Source organism: Panthera tigris, chromosome C1, assembly GCF_018350195.1.
Source record: "Panthera tigris isolate Pti1 chromosome C1, P.tigris_Pti1_mat1.1, whole genome shotgun sequence".
In the NCBI taxonomy this organism is placed as follows: domain Eukaryota; kingdom Metazoa; phylum Chordata; class Mammalia; order Carnivora; family Felidae; genus Panthera; species Panthera tigris.
This window is the reverse complement of record NC_056667.1, coordinates 55,325,510-55,346,177: the sequence shown is the minus strand read 5'-3', so window position 1 is coordinate 55,346,177 and position 20,668 is coordinate 55,325,510. Positions and strand designations below refer to the sequence as shown.

The window sequence follows — 20,668 nt, the reverse complement described above, 5'->3', positions numbered from 1 at the left end:
TCCCTCTGCCTGGAATTCTCCCTTGGCTTCCTTATCCTTCATGTTCATTATCTTTCCCAAAGAAGCCTTCTCTGATTATTCCATTCAAAATAAATGGTCCTGTCCCATCCCCCCTCCCGATTATTCTCTGTAATAGCCCACTCTTCATTCCTACCATCACTTACCATAATTTGCAATTACTTTATTTAAGTGTTAGCTTCTTTCTGATCTTCCCCACTACTTCGGAAGGGCTGGAACCATATCTGTCTCATCTGCCACTGTAAATTCCAGGACCTGATTGTAAACAAGGTCTGGCACGTAGTCAATTCCATCAAGACTTGTGGAATGAGGGTGAATAGGCTGAAAACCGTGAGTGCACATACTGGCCTTTCCCTCTCCTACCTACTTTGACACCACTCCTCATCACTTCACTCTGCACACTTACCCTTGGAAGGGAATCGCTGAACTAAGGCTCTTGAGCAAGGGACATACCTGCTTTCAGCACCTGTCACTGTCCTGCGTTAAGCTTTCCCCCACTTCACCACCTCCAGTCTTTACCACAAAGCCCTCACATCTTTGTGCAGGAAGGTGGAACCAGGCACAAATGAGTGATCTGAACAGAGTAGACAAATGGCTCAGAATACCTATTTATGTATTTTTAAAGGGGACCAGCTCTGGAGTTTCAGTCTTCATTCCTAGAAAGGAAAACAGAATGCAGTTAAGTGATTCATACTACACGGGGAAATGGTTTTCTTTAAGCTAGAGCCCGCACCAGTAGCCACTGCATGCAGGATCTCTGAACCAGTTTGCTGAATGACACCCAAGGTTTGAACCAATTAATCCACAACTGAGATCACAGCTGGAGATAAGTGATGGCAGAGAGAAGGAACTGGAGCCCCATCTCACATCCCAGCTGTAGGCAATCCATAGTCCTACTGACTTTAGCAAGGAAAGAACTTGCTAGAGTTGGGCACTGTTGAATGCGTTCTTCCCCCACAGGGTCCTAGGAAAGTCAAACTAACAACTAGGGAGGACTTCAAAGTGGCAAATGGTGCAATTCAGTGAGGAAACCAGGCTTGCACAATCATTAAAACAGCAGAATCTCCCAGAAGGCAATTCCTAGAAATAAAATGCCAAGCATAGTGTAAGTCATCAGAAAGCCTCTGGAGCTGGAAATTCCAGCTTGACAGAAACCATCCACTTAGTGTTCTAAGAGGGAAGGACAGCATTATCCCAATTTCTCCAACTTAAGTTGTTTTTGAGATTTAGAATTGATTATTCAGCTAAATAATTGCTCCAAAATTCAGTTGACATTTTTTTTTTAGCTCTGTGACCCTGGATAAGTTACTTGACCTCTCTTATTCTCTATATCCTGTACAAGGGAACATTGTAGTACTTGCTTCATGTTGTATAAAGATTAAGTAAATTGTAATGTATTTAAGTATTTAGTATGGTGTCCGACTATGGTGAAATGCTAGGGAAGGGTTGAAAAACAATTTCTTTTTGCAGATGTTTATATGGCTACAACAAATATGCTCACAATGAAGTTTGCACACACCTTTACCACATCATAGCCTAATGCCAGTTTGCTTTCCCACTCCCATCCTAGAGCAACCTGAGAGCAAGAACTCAGTCTTTTTCTCTGTGAATCCCGTGTAAGCAAATTATCTGACAAATAGTAAGCATCTGATAAGTATTTGTGATGAATAAATAAGTAAAGGTATATTTCTCTGAGGTTATAAAATGAATAATGCACAATCCTTGTCCTTGAAGAGCTTATAGTCCAGTGGGGGAGAAAGACACTAAACAATTCCTCATCATGTGATTGATTAGACTTCTAAAAGAGATACGGAAACACTGCTGTTAGAATTCATTTGGCTTGGGGGAACAAGGGAAGGAGGTGATACATAAGCCAACCTCAAAGGAGAGGGATTTCACAAGTAAAGGTTGGATTCAAGAAGGTGGCATCTAAACTGAGTTTTGAAGGATAAGTAGGAGTTAGCCAGATGAAGAAAGTACAGAGGGCTTACCAGGCAGATGAAATAACATGTGTGTACTTCAGGATCTTGTTTGGAGTGGGTGTGTATATCTGTACGTGTGTGCGAAAGACATTTCACCATCATACTGCAAGTTCCTATAGAATAGGAGTTGGCAAGTTTTTTCTATAAAGGGCTAAATAGTAAATATTTTCAGCATTGTGAGCCATCCAGTGTATCACAACTACTCACTTCGGTCACTGTAGCAAAAAACCAGCCATAGACAATATGGAGACAAGCGATGTGGGCAGATTTGGCCTTTGGATGGCTGGATTTGACCCATGGGCCCTAGTTTGCCAATCCTCTGGCTTCCCAAGGACATGATGCATGAAGGTGCTCAACCAACAGGGCTTATGCTAGAGGGCCCTTCACATAATCAGACTTGCTCTTTGCATGGGTTATCAATTGATGTGTTATTAATTACCTTGAAATCATCAATATATATCACAGTTTCTTTCTTTTTTTTTTTTAAGTAGGCTCCATGCTGGAGCCCAACATGGAACTTGAACTCACAACCGTGAGATCAAGACTTGACCTGAGATCAAGAGCTGGACACTTAACCAACTGAGCCACCGAGGTCCCCCTCTCACAGTTTCTATAGGTAAGGAAGAGTTCGGGCAGTCTGGCTCAGGATCTCTTATGAGGTTGCAGTCAAGATATTAACTGGGGCTGCAGTTAGCCAAGGGCTCTACTGGGACTGGAAAATATGCTTTCAAGGTGGTTCACTCACTTGGCTGACAAGTGGGTGCTGGCTTTGGCAGAAGGCCTCAGTTTCTCCCCCTATAGGCTCTTCCACATGGCTGCTTCAGCGTCCTTCATAACATGGTGGCTGGCTTCTCCTAGAGCCAAGGTGGAAGCCATGATCTTGTCTAGAAAGCCACACACTGTCATTTTTGCCATATTTTATTGGTCATACAGACAAAAATGGATTCAATGCAGGGAGAGACACTATGCAAGATAAAAACACTAGAAGGCAAGGATTACTGGAGGCCATTTTGAGAATGGTTACCACACCCTTTCTTCATATCCACAGTGAGATGTATTTTACTCTTGTCCCTATCTTCTCTCCCCTATTTCAGCCAAATATTCTCATGGAAACTTCAAAGAATCTAAATGTCCCATATCCCTCACATTGACCATAAAGAACAATGAGAAGACCTGAAGAACATGGGAAACCTGAAAAACATGAGAGAAACTGGGTACAAACAGAGGAAGCTCATCTCTGAAACTTTTCTTCAAGGAAAAGGCTTATCAGAGCCATTAATTGCTCCCCATCAGTAAATTGACCCTAGCCTTCCACATCCCAGCTTTCTCTCTTGCCTAAAGATGAGCTACACTAGACAGTCAGTTCTTTCACCCTGTACCTTCCATAAATGAAGCAGAATCCAGAAACAGGTAAAAACTTTACTTAGAAACACAGCCTACTCTTTCCTAAACAAACCCAGTGGGGGCTATTTGAGGAAACAAGCTGAAGCAACTCCATTTCTAACAAACTATTTGGGACTTAGGATTCTAACATTTTTGAACTGATGAGACCTTACCATTCTTTCCAGCCTCCAGCTTCATCCAGCACACCCATTCCCCAGCACACCTGAGAATAGTCTTCCTGCTTCTGCTTTCAGATATCCCATGTCCTTTTTGACTGAGCAAGCGCTGGGGAGAAACGAGTGACATCTCTTCAGAGTTCTCTTCACCTACTGCGTGGAGGCTCTGTGTTTTGTGGCTGGGGGGAAAGAGAGTTTTCGTTATTTTGGTTGTCCAAGTGATAGGAGACAGTCGAGAAAGAAGTAAAGGAGACAGAGAGGGACATGAGTTGTAGGACCCACCTCCAATCATTGGACTGTCTCTGAAACTCTATACCCAAGGGGATGAGGACCAGTATCTGAGAGGGACATATTGTTGTGAGAGACAGAGGACTCCAGCCAAAAGTATTGTTTCTTGGGGACTCAGATGACAAACTGCAGCACAGACGTGGGACCATTCTCCATACCTCTCAGAACCTAGCAACACACAAGCCTTGAGCCCTATGGACTAGGGTGCATTGTGGGGAAGCCCCCTTGAAACAGACATTGGTGGTCTCACAGTTAGTATAGTTGGTGAGGCTGCATGAATAGTGTTGACAAGGGGGAAGCCATGGTGTATGACAGGTGCATGTACCTTATCCACTAAGTTGTTGGTATAGGTAGGCACTCTGCGGGGACTTCTGGAAACAATCTGAGCACCTCTGGATGAGAGAGACTAATCCTATATTTTGACATGTAGGAGCCTACGGTCATATCTTGGGGGTATTAATATAAATGTGACCTTAATATAGGAGTTAATGAATGGAGTACAGATGTTGGAACCATTCTACCTGAGTTTGAGTCACAGTGTGGCCCTGGGCAAGTTATTGAACCTCTTTCTGAGTCTTATTTTTCTTCACTTACAATTGGAGATAATAAAACACTTATTTTAGAAGGATGTTGTAAGTATTCCTAGAATTATATATATATATATATATATATATATATATATATATATATATATAAAGTATTTATATATATAAAGTATTATATATATAAAGTGCCTGGTACATAATAAGCACCACCACATAATTGTTGGAAAAACGTTTTACACTCTTAAGTTGATGGTGCCCAAAAGAAAGTTGTTGTATAGACTTCCTCCAATGAAAATCACCTCCTCAACTATGGAGCCTATTACATGTTGGAAAATTCTCATTATTAAAAACGTTCTTTCTGATATTAAGGCAATTTGCCTCATTGCAACTTCTCCACATTGGTTCCAATTTTTCTCTGAGATATTATTCCAAAATAAACTTTTAATAAGCTCATTGAGACAATTCTCAAGATCTCCCTGAGTTTTCTCTTTTCCAAGCTAAGCGGCCCCAGGTCCTTCAACCATTCCTCAGAGAACTGGTCCCCAGACCCCTCTGCAACCCAGGCGCATGCCCCTGAATGCACTGTAGATTGGCAGGGTTGGGGAGGTATATGGATTCCAAGTAGAGAGCCTGGAGACTGTCTCCAGGAGACCCTCCCCCCTCATATGAACACATGTTCCTCAGAGGAAAAATGTCAGATTAACCCAACCGTTTCAAATTAATTTTGTTTGGGAGAGCAAGGGGAAGGGGATTTCTAAACAGGGCCAAGGACTTTGTCAAAGCTGTTCCTCCAAGATAGAGATGGACAACTGGCTGGCCTGGAGAGGGGCCAGCTGGGAAGTGTAACTCTGTCCAGGGATGTGAGCCAGGACTGGCTCCTCCTCTTGGGAGGTAAGAAGGAAAAGCTGGTTTCCTCAGTAGAGATAAGCATACAGTGTGCGCTCAAGTCAAAAATAAAATTTCTCTTTGCACCTGGCACAGGCCCTAACTCATGCCCCCAGCTGGAGCACATGCCTCCCTCATTCCACTTTCACTGTGAGAAGCCCTGGATGGTGGCTGTCCGCTCCTCACCTCCAGGGCATGAGGCTGCCAGACACAAGTGTAGCACGTTTCCGGGTTTCACTTGCTCGGGACTTTCTGAATCATTTTTCTTTTATGGGCCTGTGGGGTAGAAGAACAGGAGGGAGGAGGGAACATGGAAAATGTCACTTTTGGTCTCAGTCAGACTTTGTTTTCTATAGAATAACGGCTGAAACACTTTTCAGATGCTTTCTGTTTAGCAGGGGGTAAGGATGAACAAGGATTGTGCCCAAGGACTGCTTGGGAAAAAAGGCCTCCTTATTTTTTTTATTAACAGAAGTTTTCCCTATTATCAGGGTAAGGCCTGATGATCAAAGGGGGAAAAACATCAACCATGGTTCACCATCCAAAGACAGCCTTCATTAACATGGTAGTAGATCTCTTGTCAGAATTTAGGTCAGAGGGTTTTTGTTTGTTTGGTGTTGGTTTTTGTTTTAATTTAAATTCAAGTTAGCTAACATACAGTGCAGTATTGATTTCAGTAGAACCCAGTGATTCATCACTTACATACAATATTCAGTGCTCATCCCAACAAGTGCCCTCCTTAATGCTCATTACCATTTAGCCCATCCCCCCACCAAACATCCTCCAGCAGCCCTCGGTTTGTTCTCTGTATTTAAGAGTCTCTTACGGTTTGCCTCCCTCTCTGTTTTGATCTTACTTTTTCTTCCCTTTCCCTATGTTCACATGTTTTGTTTCTTAGATTCCACATATGAGTGAAATCATACTATATTTGTATGTCAAAGCTTTGAATCTCCTTTCCAAATAATTATAACCATAATTTACAATACATGATTCTAAATCATTCACAAATATTATGAACATTTCTTCTTTTAGTATATACTTTACACAAATGTATTTTTAATAGCTTTATAAAGATACGATTCACATACCATATAATTTGCCCATTTAAAGTGTACAATTTAATGGGTTTTGGTATACACGTGTTGTTCAACTATCACTGTAATTGCTTTGAGAACATTTTCATTACCCCAGAAAGAAAGCTTGTGCCCATTAGTGATCACTCCCCATTCCCATCCCCGCTCTAGCCTCAGCCCAGGTAACCACTAATTTATTCTCTTGTCTCTATAGATTTACCATTTCTAGACATTTCATATAAGTGACGTTATACAATACAGGTCTTTTGTGACTGCTTCTCTCATTTAGCATAATTTTTTCAAGGCTCACCCATGTTACAGCATGTATCAATACTTCATTCTTTTTTTACTGCCAAATAATATTCTACTACATAGATATACCACATTTGACTTATCAGTTTATCAGTTGATGGACATTTGTGTTGGTTCTACTTTTTAACTATTATGAATAATGCCACCTTAAATATTTCTGCATAAGTATATATTTCTATTTCTGAGTGGAATTCTGAGTGGAATTGCTGGGTAACCTTTGTGTGGAACTGCTATACTGTCTTCCAAAATGGCTGCTCCATTTTACATTCCCACCAGCAGTGTACGATGGTTCTAATTTCTCTGCATTTTTTTCCAGCACTTGTTATTATCTGTCTTTTTTAGTACAACGGTCCTAGCAGGTATAAAATGACATCTCATCATGTTTTGATTTTCATTTCCCTAGTGGCTAATGATGTTAAGCATGTTTTCATATGCTTGTGGGCCATTCTTACACCTGCTTTGGTGAAGTGTCTATTCAGAACCTTTGCCTATGTTTTAATTAGGTTATTTGTCTTTTTTTTTTCTAGTTGTGATTTTTGGATATATATTCTGGATACAAGTCCCTAATCAGATAAATGGTTTGCAAATACTTTCTCTCATTCTTTCAGGTTGTTTTTTCACTGTTTTGATAGTGTTCTTGGAAGCACAAAAGTTTTTCATTTTGATAAAGTTCAGTTTGTCTATTTTTCTTTCTTTTGATGCTTGTGTTTTTGGTGTAATATCTAAGAAGGCTTTGCCTAACCCAAGGTCTATTACTCCTATATTTTCTTCTAAGAGGTTAATAGTTTTAGCTCTTAAACATTTCAGTCTATAATCCATTTTGAGTTAATTTCTGTGTATGGTGTTAGGAAGGAGTCCAACTTCATTCTTTTTCATGGGATATAAATGTCTTTTTTAATGGTTGCAAAATATGCCATTTATTTGAAGATATTTTAATCTTTCTAATTTGGGCCTGCTATAATAAATTCTATGAAGACTCTATATCTAAAATTAATTTTTTTCAGGGGTGCCTAGCTGGCTCAGTCAGTTGAGCGTCCAACTTCTGCTCAGGTCATGATCTCGTCGTTCGTAAATTTGAGCCCCACTTCAGGAGCTGTGCTGACAGCTCAGAGCTTGGAGCCCACTTTGGATTCTTTGTCTCCCTCTCTCTCTGCCCCTACCCCACTCATACTCTGTCTTTCTCTCTCTCAAAAATAAATAAACATTAAAAAATACTAAAATTAATTTTTTCAAATAAATCAATAAAACCTAGAAAAATCTACAAATGGGTAATAATCTAGAAATAGAATTATTGAGTCAAAGAGAATAATCATTTTAAAGGCACTTGATCTATGTCATCACATTGATTTCTCAAATGGTTTTATTGATTTATATTCCTTTCAGCAACATATAATCCTTTCAGCAATAAATCCTTTCAGCAATTTTTATTGCCTTAATTGCAAGGGGATTTGTATTATTTTTTTTAATCCTTGCTAATTTGATTGGCAAACATTTTTCTCACTAATTTGTTTTCTAGTTGCATTTCTTACTCTATGAATTTTCTGATTTCTTTACCACATTTATCTGTTTTTCTTACTTTTTTAAAACTCCTTATAAGGCCTGTCTCTTTCTTTGGCTCCCTATCATCTATCACCCTGCAGCATACTGATCAAAACTTCTCACTGGATCACTTGAATCTTCTGTCTCTACAGTGAGAACTTGCAAAGACTTAAGTTAGATTTTTTAAAACATGTTTTAGTATCTTTTTACCAGCTGTTCCCACTCCTGGAAGTAAGTGTTCATCCTACAGAACTTCTCATGGTAGCACCATAACATTTTTGGCCCTCTGCTTTCCCCTAAAACCTTACCAGTGCTGTGTTCCACCCCTCAAAGCTCTTCTGATTGGCTCATTAATGAACTTAACTGTGAAAATAATATAGTTATGTCAGATAAAGCATTTTTGCATGCAGTACCTCTCTTTAGCGCACATGAACGCTGAAAGATAATTATCACTATCATCCCTGAGATGGGAAACCTGAGGCACAGATAGGTTAAGTACCTTGCCCAAAGTCACACAGCTTATAAGCTGTTGAGCTGGACTTTGACCATAGGCATTCAGACTCCAGAGCCATTGGGGTGGCTAGCTAGTTCATCTGATCCATGAAATCACATTAAGATAACAGGGGGTCAATAGGACCTAATGTTGCCACCCCAGGTTAAAATGTACACTTTAAAAGTCACCTCAGCCCAGAGTTATGAATAGTTCTGGGCATCATGACAAGACTGATACAAAAAAGCGTGCTGCTTTGCTCTATTGTACCAGAGCTAAATATGTTCAGGCCTGGCACAGAGTAAGTACTCAAGAAATGATGGTTTTCTCTCCCTATTTCCTTGGACCTCAGACAGATGCCCTATCATCATCGGTGCAGAACCTTGGTGATGATCTATCAACTTGACTAATAGCATAATAATCAGAGCTACTTCTTGAGTGCAATCTACTGCAAACACTATGCAATTCACATACACTGCCTAATGAGCTCATGCCAATCTTAACACAAGCTTGAGAAGTCAATCTTTAGACACATAGTCAAATCACATGTTAAAACATCTGGAAAGCTGGTCCTTTTCCACATGGATCAGATCATGTTTTTACTTTTCTTCTCAACCCTCCCAGCGGCTTCCCGATGCATTTAGAGTAAAATCTAAAGGCTTTACATGTTCCAGTCATCTTGACCTTCTTATTCTTCCCCAAACATTCACTGAAAGCACACTTTCCTTATGATTGTCACATCTGATGTTCTCCCCACCTGGAATCTTCTTCTCTACACTTAGTTCACATTTCAGCTCAGATGTCACCTTTTCAGAGGAGCCTTCCTTGACTACCTCTTCTAAGTAGCTTCCCTCCATCCCTAATATCTGTTACTATGCTTTGCTCATTGTACTTGCCACCAGGCATTCATATTTATTTATTATCTGTTTCACTCAACTAAATTCTTACATACATGAAAAAGGGAACTCTGTCCTTGTTCGCTGCTATATTTATTCCCAGAGGCTTGAGTCACACACTGCAGGTGCTCAAAAAAGTATTTATTGAAGGAAAGATAGAAGGAAGGGAGGGAGAGAAGGAAGGAAGGAAGGACAAAGGAAGAAAGGAAGGAAGGAAGAAAGAAAGAATCCTTAATATCCCCATTTCATAGATGGGAAGTCAGAGAGGTTAAATAACTTGCTTAAGGTTGTACAGCTAATTAAGTGACAAAACACAGATCAAAGACTTTTTAAAAAAAAATTGTAAGTTTATTTATTTATTTATTTATTTATTTATTTATTTAGAGACACTCGGGGAGTGGCAGAAAGAGAGGGAGAGGGAGAATCCCAAATAGGCTCCACGCTGTCATCACAGAGCACAATGCAGGGCCCGAACCCACAAACCATGAAATTATGACCTGAGCTGAAATCAAAAGTCGAATGTTTAACTGTCTGAGCAACCCAGACGCTCCCAGAGACTGAAGACTTTTGCTCTTAACCACTACATGTTTCTGTCACTAAATATCGCCTCACATATACTTGAGCATTGGAGGGTTTATCTGCAATAGTCCATGACTTTAAAAATAAAAGAGGCCTAAGTAATTATTTATAGATTATTTGTTTTTATTTTATGTTTTAATGTTTGTTTACTTTGAAGGGGAGAGGGGCAGAGAGAGAAGGAGAGAGAGAATCCCAAGCAGGCTCCAGGCTGTCAGCACAGAGCCCAACACGGGGCTTAATCTCACGAACCTTGAGATCATGACCTGAGCCAAAATCAAGAGTCAGATGCTCAACTGACTGGGCCACCCAGGTGCTCCTAGATTACTTGTTTTTTTTAAAAAGGAGAAAGAAACACAAAAAGAACCAAAAAATGACGCACATATTCTGGATGAAAATACAAAGTTAGGAGTACTTGAATAACCATAGTGGGTTTTGGTTTAGTACCTTATTTTAATTCCCTCTCATGTATACTCTCAAAAGGCATGGAAAAATCCTTTTGTTTGTGACACAGGGAAGTCGTTGCAAATGCCTAGGCATGGGACTTATCTAGAAGGCCACAATCTAAGCATCTTCTCAGAATGCTAACCTATTCTTTTTATTTAGTTCAAAGTAACATAATCCTTTAGACATCCAATTTGTAGATCAGTTATAGCATGGTTGGGAAACTCGAGGCTGGATATTATCCTTTTTTACTCTTTTCAGTTTATAATAAACAAAAAGTGAAATACAATGTCCAAAAATACATAAACCAGAGAGCACAAGTACTAGAAAGCCCTTTAGGGAGCATCTGGTTTACTCCCTCATTTTCCAGATGAGGAATGTAGATCCCTGGGAGGTGAATTTGTACATATATAATAATTATGCTTGACATTTGCTTTCAAATTTAGCATAGCGATATGCCAAATGAACCAAAAAACTGAGAATGTGTGGCCAAAAAATTCTATGTGTTTCCTCAGGAACTCATTGAATCATGACATCAGGGTTTTTTTCTCAAGTCTCTAAAATCTCTAACTAAAAATGACCTCACATCTCGTTAGGGGAATAAATCTATGGGCCTGTTAACCTCAAACCAGCCAATATTGGCACTATGTGTATCATGGGCCACATCTGATTCAACTCACCAATCTTCGTTCAACTCTGCTCAAGGGTATTGACCATGCACTACAGATATGAGGTGTGGTCTTTAGCCAGGTGAGGACTCAAGTCTAAGGATGGTCTATGTGAGATCCTCTGCACAGGGAACTTATCAGCATGTATGGTCAGAAACAAGTCTGAACAATTTTTTTCCCTTTCTTTTTCCCTGTTCTGTTGTTGTTTTATTTCCCACTATTCATCCTTTTTTCCCATCCTGATAGTAAAATAAATACATGCTTGATGCAAAAAAAAAAATTCTCCAGGGGCACCTGGGTTTCTCGGTCGGTTAGGCGTCCGACTTCGGCTCAGATCATAATCTCATGGCTGGTGGGTTCGAGCCCCGCATCCTGCTCTGTGCTGACAGCTCAGAGCCTGGAGCCTGCTTCGGATTCTGTATCTTCCTCTCTCTCTCTGCCCCTTCCCCACTCACACTCTGTCTCTCTGTCTCTTAAAAAATAAATAAATATTAAAAAAATTTTTTTTAATTCTCCAAAGAACAATTAAGTACCTACAACATTACATTTAAATTTACAAACATTGGTAACACTTTCATGTGTGGTGTTTAAAAATCATTAATTAAGAAAATGAGGCTGTCTGGGAGAAATTTGGTACCTTATATTTGACATCATCAGTCAGAACCTTCTCCACATCTTCCCAGGGCCCATATTGAAAAAAGATATTAGAGTGGATAGTTAGTCCATGGTGAGAAATGTTTATTATTGAGGACATGAAAGTAAATTGTACCAAATGAGCACTTTCAGATTGAAATCATGGTGAGGGACAAACAAATGTTAAGGTTGTTGTAGGCATGTCATGGCTAAGCCCCTGGATGCTTTGGAGCTTGTTAGAATCCCATTTTGGCGGGCTGGTTGCTCAACCTCTCAGAGCCTTTTCCATAAAAATGGAGATCAAGATCCCTTCTATGTAAGAAGATTATGAGGATCTTGTGAGATGGGCCTATACAGATCTTAGCGCAGAGCCAGGCACATACTATGTCCTCGCTCAGCATGAGCCACTCTTGTAAAGTGACCTTCAGTGCAGTGTCCTAGCAACCAGAACTAAAGAAAGAGTCAGAAAAGGTGAGTTTCCTGCACTGAATTCATCCACCATTTCACAGGGGCTCTGCCAGCAACCTCATGGTAGGTGATCTATGGAATCCAGGCTGGGAGCAGGCACAGCCTGCCCACTGCTGCAGGCTTGGGAAGCCAGAGCAGCAGCCTCCAGGGGTGCAAAGACAATCTGGGGGCTTCCCTCACCCGGGTCACTCCCTCCTTCATCCCAGCATGTTGTCCAAGTGAAATCTGGTATAAATGAGGAGTCTGGACCACCAAAGCAGCAGGAGGAATGGAGGGCCCAGAGGGAGCATCTGAAGCCTGAGGAGGGGCAGTGTGGAGTCAGGAAAGTGACGCCCAGCTCCACTGCCCTAGTGACAGGGGCAGGAGAGGAAAACGAAGTCAGTCAGCTGGTTCCTATGACAGGAAAGGGAACTCTGCAAGCCAGAGCCCTCGGGAAATCAGTTTAGGAAATTAAGCAGGGTTTAACATGTTAAACCATTGGAAGGATAAAGATACAGGGAAAGGGATTCCGGGTACCTCGGGAGAGGGGACAGTGGGTGGCACATCCTCTGCAGGGAGAGATTCAAACAAATACATTTCTTCTTCTGTTGTCTGCTTTTCAGTGGAATGGAAAAACACACACTCTCCTCCATAATAAGTGGTTTGGTCTGTGCCTGTCTTGACTTCCTCACAAACAACCCCAGGGAGCAGACAGACTTCTCAGATTACTCTTGACCTTGGGAGTTGACCCTTAGAAATGCATTCGACTTCAAGAACTAAGAAAACAAAACCAAACCCAAAACAACAACCTCCTGTAAAGGATGGTTTATTTCTGCTGGGGATCCTGTTTCCCTTCTCTACTTCATTGTTGCTCCACAGTTAAGATAACTTTAACACACACACACACATACACACATACACACACACACACACACACACACACACACACATCAGATCATCCCTCTTCTAATCAAAACTCTTCACAGTTTCCCACTGTCCTTAGATTAAAATCCAAATAGCAAACTGTGGACAATAAGGTCTCATGTGATCCAGCACTTGCCCGCCTCTTGGACCTCATTCCACACCACTCTCTGGCTGTTCGTCATGACCCAGCTACCCTGGCCTTGTTCTTCTTCTTCCAGGCTTATTCCCACTTAGCACCTTTGTGCCAGCCGTTCTCCATGTTTGAAATGCTCTCCTCCCTGGATATTGCATGCCTTTCTTGCCTTTCACATCCCACTCAAATGTCACCTTTACAGGGAGACCTTCCTGAATCACCCAGTGCAAACCCAGATCTGTACCCACACCACAACTTTCCAGCACTTAGTCACTTTCTGGCATTGTGTGTGTGTGTGTGTGTGTGTGTGTGTGTGTGTACTTACTCCTTGATTATGTTGTTTGTCGCTCCTACAGGGACATGAGCTCCATGACATAAGGCCCTCGCTGTCCTGTTCATGATTGTATCCACAGAGTCTAAGCCTTGCCTGACACACAGCACAGCTCAGCTCAGTATCTATTTGTAAATGGGAAGAATGAAGCTCCTACCTTTCTACTCTCTCCCCCACTGCCATCTTTGGTGACTTTATCATCTACTTGGATTATACCTGATTCCTTCTCATCGCCCCTCAGTACCACTCAGAAACCAGCAGAACCATATTCTGGCCTTCATCATCATGCCCAAGCATCTCCTACTTGGAACCACTCTGTACTCTTCAAAGCCTATATATACATCTTCCAAACCTCTTTTACCCACTTCCACTAAAGCAAATTCCCAAATCCCCAACCCCATGAGCTTCTCCATTTGACTCTCTGCATTTTGTGGCTAGGAAGATAGGGTTGTAGTTACACCAGTGACCTGAATTTGAGCATTTTTGTGAGGATGAAGTGAGCACAAAGCCTGGCACATTAAAAGTGCTCAATGGTAGCCTGTCTCGTTTCTATCACTATTACAAAAAAAGTTTCTTCTTGGTCTCTGCCTCCCTCCCTTTCTTCTCCTCCTCCCCTTTCACTTCTATTTGGTTAGTTTTACTCTCCTTGGTTCATTTATATGAGGTGAAGTTAGGACCTTGCCAGGTCTTCTTGGTGGTGATACAGAATTCTGACTGGACAGAACCAGCCTGGTGTGGGCTGAAGAAAAGCTGAGCACTTTCCAGGCTCCAAGGGAACCTTGCACACCAACCCATGGGCTTCAGGCTGTGACTGTCTGGGGTCCACAGGTGGGCCTCTAAAGCTGTTAGAGGCAGGGGATGAGGCCCCCAGGGCAGCATGGGCTGGAGTGATGTTCACCTGTGTTTTCACTTACACGATGCTTAAGAAACCAGTTTCTATCCTTTGGGATCATCAGTTCATGGTTTGCTATAACCCTTTCAATTTTTTAGCCTTTCTTGTTCAAGTTCTCAGGAATCCAGAGAGGCAATCCTTGGAAACAATCATGAGTAATTCCTGGCCTGTTTCCCTGTATGGAAGAGGGATAGAGTGAGCACAGAGGAAGTTGCCTATGTCTCCCGGCTGTGGTTCTGTGACCTAGGCAATCTGAAATCGTGAGACTCTTTCCTAGCCTCTCCACAGATAGGTCTCAGGCCCCAGATTGGGGAATTTTTCGTTTGCAGAAGTCCAATGTATTTCAGGATGACTAATGCCAATCACATACCAGATTGTCAAATATTTGCTAGAAGAATTTATAAGTGACTAAATAAAGGAACTCAGAAATGGATATGGCTGTTGACCCTCCTGCTATGAGGGATGGGCAAGTCTGGAATAAGCGGGGTGACTTTATAAAATGAACTAATTATTTCCACAAATGCTCTGGGCACATAGTATGTGCCAGATACTGTGCCAGATGCTGGGGATACAGGGTGAGAAAAAGCAGGTCCAGTCTCCACTCTCAGAGAGCTCAAAGTTGGAGTGTTGCAGTGAGAATGATACAGTGTGACAGGTGCTACTGCCAGAGGGAACGGACAGGGTGATCTATCTGGAAGCACATGGAAGACAACATGTCACTCAAAGCACCAGGCTTGGAGAGGGCTTCTTGGAGGACATCGCGATGCCCCAGGTGAGGCTTGAAGGATGAATGAGTCAGCCAGGTGGCAGGAAGAGAAGCAAGGTTGAAGGAAAGTTTCCACGCAAAGCCAAGAGCACGTGCAAAGGATGAAGGATGAGCGAGGGCATGATGCTCTGCGGGAATGAGGTGCAGCCGAGTAGGGCTCCACTGCCAGAGGTTCTGACTTAATTGGTCTTGGATAGAGCCCAGCCTTGGGGATGATTTACAAGCTTGAGTATGTTTTAAAATAGGTAGCTTTAATGTGCAGCCCAGGTTAAGAGCCACTGGAACAGAACATGGGATGAAAGGGAGGGCGTGGTAAGAGGTTAAGGCTGGAGATGTGAAGTGGGCCAGATCACACAGGGCCTGGAAGACTGTGTCAAGGAGCTTGAGTTTTCTTCTCTGAGCACTGGGAAGCTCTTTATACATTTAAGCAAGGGAACAGGTGGCATGATCAGACTTGCAGTCTTCAGAGCATCCCTGTTGTGGAATATGGATCAGAGCGGGGACAGGAATGGAAGTAAGAAAAACCAGTTGGGAGGCTCTTGCAATACATGACGCAAAAGATAATCACAGCCTGAATTAGGCGAGTGGCAGCAGGGATGAAGAGAAGGAGATGAATTCCAGAGATATTTAGGAAGTAGGACTGCTAAGGCTGATCAGAGATTGACTGTGAAAGGGAGAAGTCAGGGCCATCCTTTTGTTTGGACAGTTGGGTGGGCAAAGGGTCATTCCCTAGGATGGGGCTCATTGGAGGGGAAGCACCAGGACAGGAGAAGCTGGTTTGTGGATGCGTGGGCGAGGACATCAACCTGCAGCCTGTTGAGTGTGAGGTACAAGTGGGACATCCAAGTGACACGACCAGCCAATAGACGGTAGCTTAGTCCTCAGGTAAAATATCTCAGTTGAAGACAGAAGAAGTCATTGGAAAAGGATGAGAATTGGGTGAGATCACCCAGGGGAGAGACTGGAGTGGGAAGAGAAAAACATGTCCACAGAACCTTGCAAGTTACTCCCTTCCTCCAGGTAGACAGCTCTAAACCCATTAAGGGTAATTAGGCTAAGTGGTGACGTGACTTGTCCTAGCTAGTCCTCCTCACATCTGTGAGCAGGCTTACCCTAGCCAATGTGAGCCCCTGCTGCTGGCCTATATTCGGCCCATCACTGTCAGTGCAATTGGATCAAGTTGATCTGCAATGAGAAGCGGCTGACAGTTGTGTCTTGCACCTATGGAGCTTAGCTGCGGGAAGCAGTTCCAAATTCCACGGCTCTGCTTAGAGCTTTCTAAACCACAGTGGTGGTTATGTGTTAGACATCAGAGACATTTTAAAGAAAGTGAGCCTGAATCATCTGAGAATGGGAACATTTGACAACTAACTCAACACAAAGGTCCTGGGAAGAATTTGCTGTGGAGAAGGGAAGGATGGGTAGGCAGCTAGTAATGCTTTATTCTAGGCTCTGTGCAATTGTGATGCTATTTTTGGTTTACAGTCTGCCTGGATCTAAGTGCCCTGTTATGCCCTCCGATTCCAGAATCAATCTCTGTTGTATTGTAAACAATAACGACAAAGTGTTTTGACGTTAAGCAGTTTCTTTTATTCCTAACAATAGGCCTGTCAATAAGGCAGTAAATACGTAATTAAGGCAAGTAAATAAGGGGTTAGCCCCATTTTAAAGATGAAGAAACTGAGACCAGAGTTAATTCACTTGCCTAAACTGCAGAAAATATAATGGGGGCTGAGGAACTGATCCGGTTTCTCACTCTATGTCCACTCCAACCTCCCATTCTGGCTTCTATCTCTTTAAAAAGGGCTTTTTGACCCACTCCAGAGATGAGCCGTAAGAGGGGATGGGAAGAAGATTTGAAAAGAAGCTTGGCAAGTAGTTCCTGTGATAGCTCTGTTTGCGAATTTTTCCTTTGCTCTTAATCTCACTCCGGCATAAATCACATATGCCCAATACCAAAAAGTTTGAAGACAGTTGTCTGGAGCGGGTGAAGGAGTCAGAGAACCCAATGAATTAGGTCTATAATTCAGGACTGGAAAGGATCAATGGGTCATCTACTTTAACACCTGAATGTTCAGATGGTAGAAAGTGAGGGGAAAACAACCTGTGTGTGCTCACTAGCCAACTATGGCAATCAGAAGACCCAAAGCCTAGCTTGCTGATGTGCCCCCAAAAAGCAGTGTGAAAATAACTTCAGACTTGGAGCACTGAAACAAAGAAACGGAACTAAAATCTCTGGGGGATTAGAGAGGTTACCTAAAAGAAACAGTACACACTCTGAGATGCATTCCCTTTTTCTTTTGGATATGTTTTTATAGGGCTCTGATTGAGAAAGTTAATTAGGGGAATTATTATGGTACTCTCTTTCTCTTGTCTTTGACTAAAGTCATGGGAGGAGGTAGGTAGGTGGAAATGCCTAGCAGGTAGAGTGGGTGGAATTGGGAAATTGCTCTGTAAGATTCAAGTTGGTGACAATGGGATTGTTGGTTCCACCACTTTATTATTTACTAGTCACTAGAATTAAATGTAATAATAGCTTACGTTTGTATAGTATATTTTAATTTACAAAGGGCTTTTATGACATTATCTCATTTGATCCCACTGACAACCCTGTAAGGTAGACAAGGCAGGTATAATTATCCCACTTTATGGATGACAGAACTGAGGCCCGGAGAAGTGAAATGACTTGACCCAGCACATTCAGTTATTAAACAGAGTCTGGACTAGAAACTAGGCATTCTTCCCCACAGAGCTTCAACTCTGCAAAGGTCACACAGCTAAGTAAGTGGGACTTGAATCTCAGGGAGTCCGCCTCAGAGCCTGTGCTTTTGACTACCATGTTTTTCTAGTCATTCACCAGACATTTGTTGACTGTGTCTTGTTTTCTTAGTTTCCTGCTCACTGTACCTATAATTCATGTATTCTTACTGAGACAGGTGCTCATTAGTGAAGGCATGCTTGGTAAAGGCTTCCAGAACCCTCTCCATACCTCAGCAAACACAAGCCTGTGGCCTAATTCCAGAGTCCCCATAAGAACTAATTGCAGGGAAGATGAACCAAGAGAAGACTAACACACAGGCCCCCACCCCACCCCACCCCCCCACAGCCTTTAGGCTTTGGGCTCATGAGAAGCTGATGCACTACATGTCCAGCCTGGATCCAACCAGAAGTGAGGAAGCCAGAAGACCATTTTACCCAGGAGTCTCTCGTGTTGTCTTCTCCCTTGCTATGTTAGCCTTTCTTAGTAAAAATTAGTAGCAGCTGTTGGCTAGTCTTGGAAATTGTGTACCCTCAGGAGAACGTGTCACAGAGTACACAGGGCCTGCTTGGGGCTGGACCCCTGGGACAGGCAGCTCACTCCCGGGACAGGGAGCTCTATAAATAGCACCCATGATAGTGAAAGGGGAGGTAGGTCAGAAGAGCAAGCTGGCTCTCCTCAGGAATCATAAACCAGTGAGTCTAAGCAATAATTCTCAGAAAACAAAACAAAACAAAACAAAAAACCCATTCCTATTACATGGGTCTAACACTGAGGAGTCCCTTTAAGAACTAATTTATATTATAAGCTGTTTAGGACTTTCTTTTCCTCATTCCTTCCCTCCCCTCTCTTTCTCTCAGTTCCTGACTAACATGCCTTTTCCATCTTGTCTGTCAGATGATATTGTATAAGAATCCAGACTGAGTGTTTCTGACTATTTATAGAAGATGGTTGCACTGCTTTAGCTACTACAGGAACTGGAGTTTGGTTCCGGGTTATGTTACATGAGAAAAACTTATAGAAATATGTTTGTTCTCAAATGTTCCTATCCCACTCCTGTAACATCACATCTAAGAGGCCTCTCTGAGTACCATGTCACTTCCCTACATCCTTTTTTAATGAAAAAAAAATTTTTAGGATTGCAAAAGCAGTTTGTGCCAGTCAAGAGTGCCAAAAACTATATAAATGTATAACTAAGAACGTAAAAGTGCCTCTTGATCTCTAGCCCAGAGATAACAACTGTTAACAGTCGATGTCTCCTTTAGTTTGGAGGCTCTTGCAAGGATTCACAGGAAAGGTAAAGCATGCTAGGAGAAGGTATGAAGAGGCAGGGACAGATACAAAATGGCTCCAAAGCAAAATCAACAGGAGGGCAGGAAAAGACGAAGCTGAGGAAAATTAGCCCCTGTCTTTGAGCCAGGGTGAATAAAGTGAAGGTGTCTCATGGAATAACAGGGGAAGAGAACTGGGGAAGATGCTTAGTCTGTCAAGCCTTGGTGGTCATCTTGTGACAGTTATTATTCTAGGAGCTGCAGTTACAAATGCTCAAAGGCCTACACTTAGTCTTGCAGATGTGCTGTTGAGTATTCCAAATTCAGACTATCTCAGCATCTCAACAGGAATTAAAAGTTGGGGGGGGGGAGAAAATTCAAATGTAGAAAACACTCGTCTATTTAAGGGACCTGAAGTTTTCAATCATCACCTCGAAGCAGCTGTTTGGAACATATTAGCTCCGGAATCCACATTTTCTATAAACTTACCCACAACCTTCTCAAGGTATAAACACTCTGCAATTAGTGCAAAATGAGCTTCGGCAAAATGTAACTTGAGCCAAATACACATCTTAAAGCTAAGGTGAGATGTAGACTGTTTCTAAGTTAGAAATGTGAACCCTGTTAGCCTACTTTGGGGATACGTTGTCTAATAATTACAGCAGACCAAGACTCAAGCTTTTGACTTCATCACTCGTGCCACTATTAATGTTGCTCATATTCATTGTTGTGTGTATAACCAGGAAAATTCCCATTTTAGGACCTTGACAAACAAGTCCCACCGGTCTTACCCTTCTTAGTTCACTATCCTGACAGACTGCACACACTTATTAAAAACCAGTCTTATGCACCTTGAATGAGGCCTTCGAGGACACAGTCAGCCCTCAGCCCCGCTGGCTTTACAGTTGGAGGGTAACTGCTGCTGACTTACAGCTATACATCCTTGGAGGCTCCTAGGGATTTCCTGGGATTGCCTCTCTGGTGAGGTTTTCAATGGGGGTGATGACTGCTGTACTTCTCTTTCTTTTTAATTATCACAAGAGAAAAAAGAACATTGTTGGGGCGCCTGGGTGGCTCAGTCAGTTAGACCTCCGACTTCCGCTCAGGTCAAGATCTCACGGTTCGTGGGTTCAAGCCCCACGTTGGACTCTGGACTAACAGCTCAGAGCCTGGAGCCTGCTTCGGATTCTGTGTCTCCCTCTCTCTCTGCCCCTCCCCCGCTCATGCTCTGTCTCTCT

General features: G+C 42.3%; 1 protein-coding gene across 1 annotated transcript in view; it reads right to left on the bottom strand.

The window, feature by feature from the left end:
• Positions 1-610: 610 nt before the first annotated feature.
• IL12RB2 (interleukin 12 receptor subunit beta 2) overlaps positions 611-20,668 on the bottom strand; it is a 142,947-nt gene continuing 122,889 nt past the window's right edge. Inside the window, exons 18-21 of the mRNA XM_042997534.1 lie at positions 5,464-5,553; positions 3,557-3,738; positions 2,746-2,854; positions 611-674 (exon numbers count right to left, since the gene is read on the bottom strand). Coding sequence (XP_042853468.1) covers positions 5,535-5,553 — 19 coding nt within the window. The 3' untranslated portion in view covers positions 611-674; positions 2,746-2,854; positions 3,557-3,738; positions 5,464-5,534. The remainder of the gene's footprint in view (positions 675-2,745; positions 2,855-3,556; positions 3,739-5,463; positions 5,554-20,668) is intronic.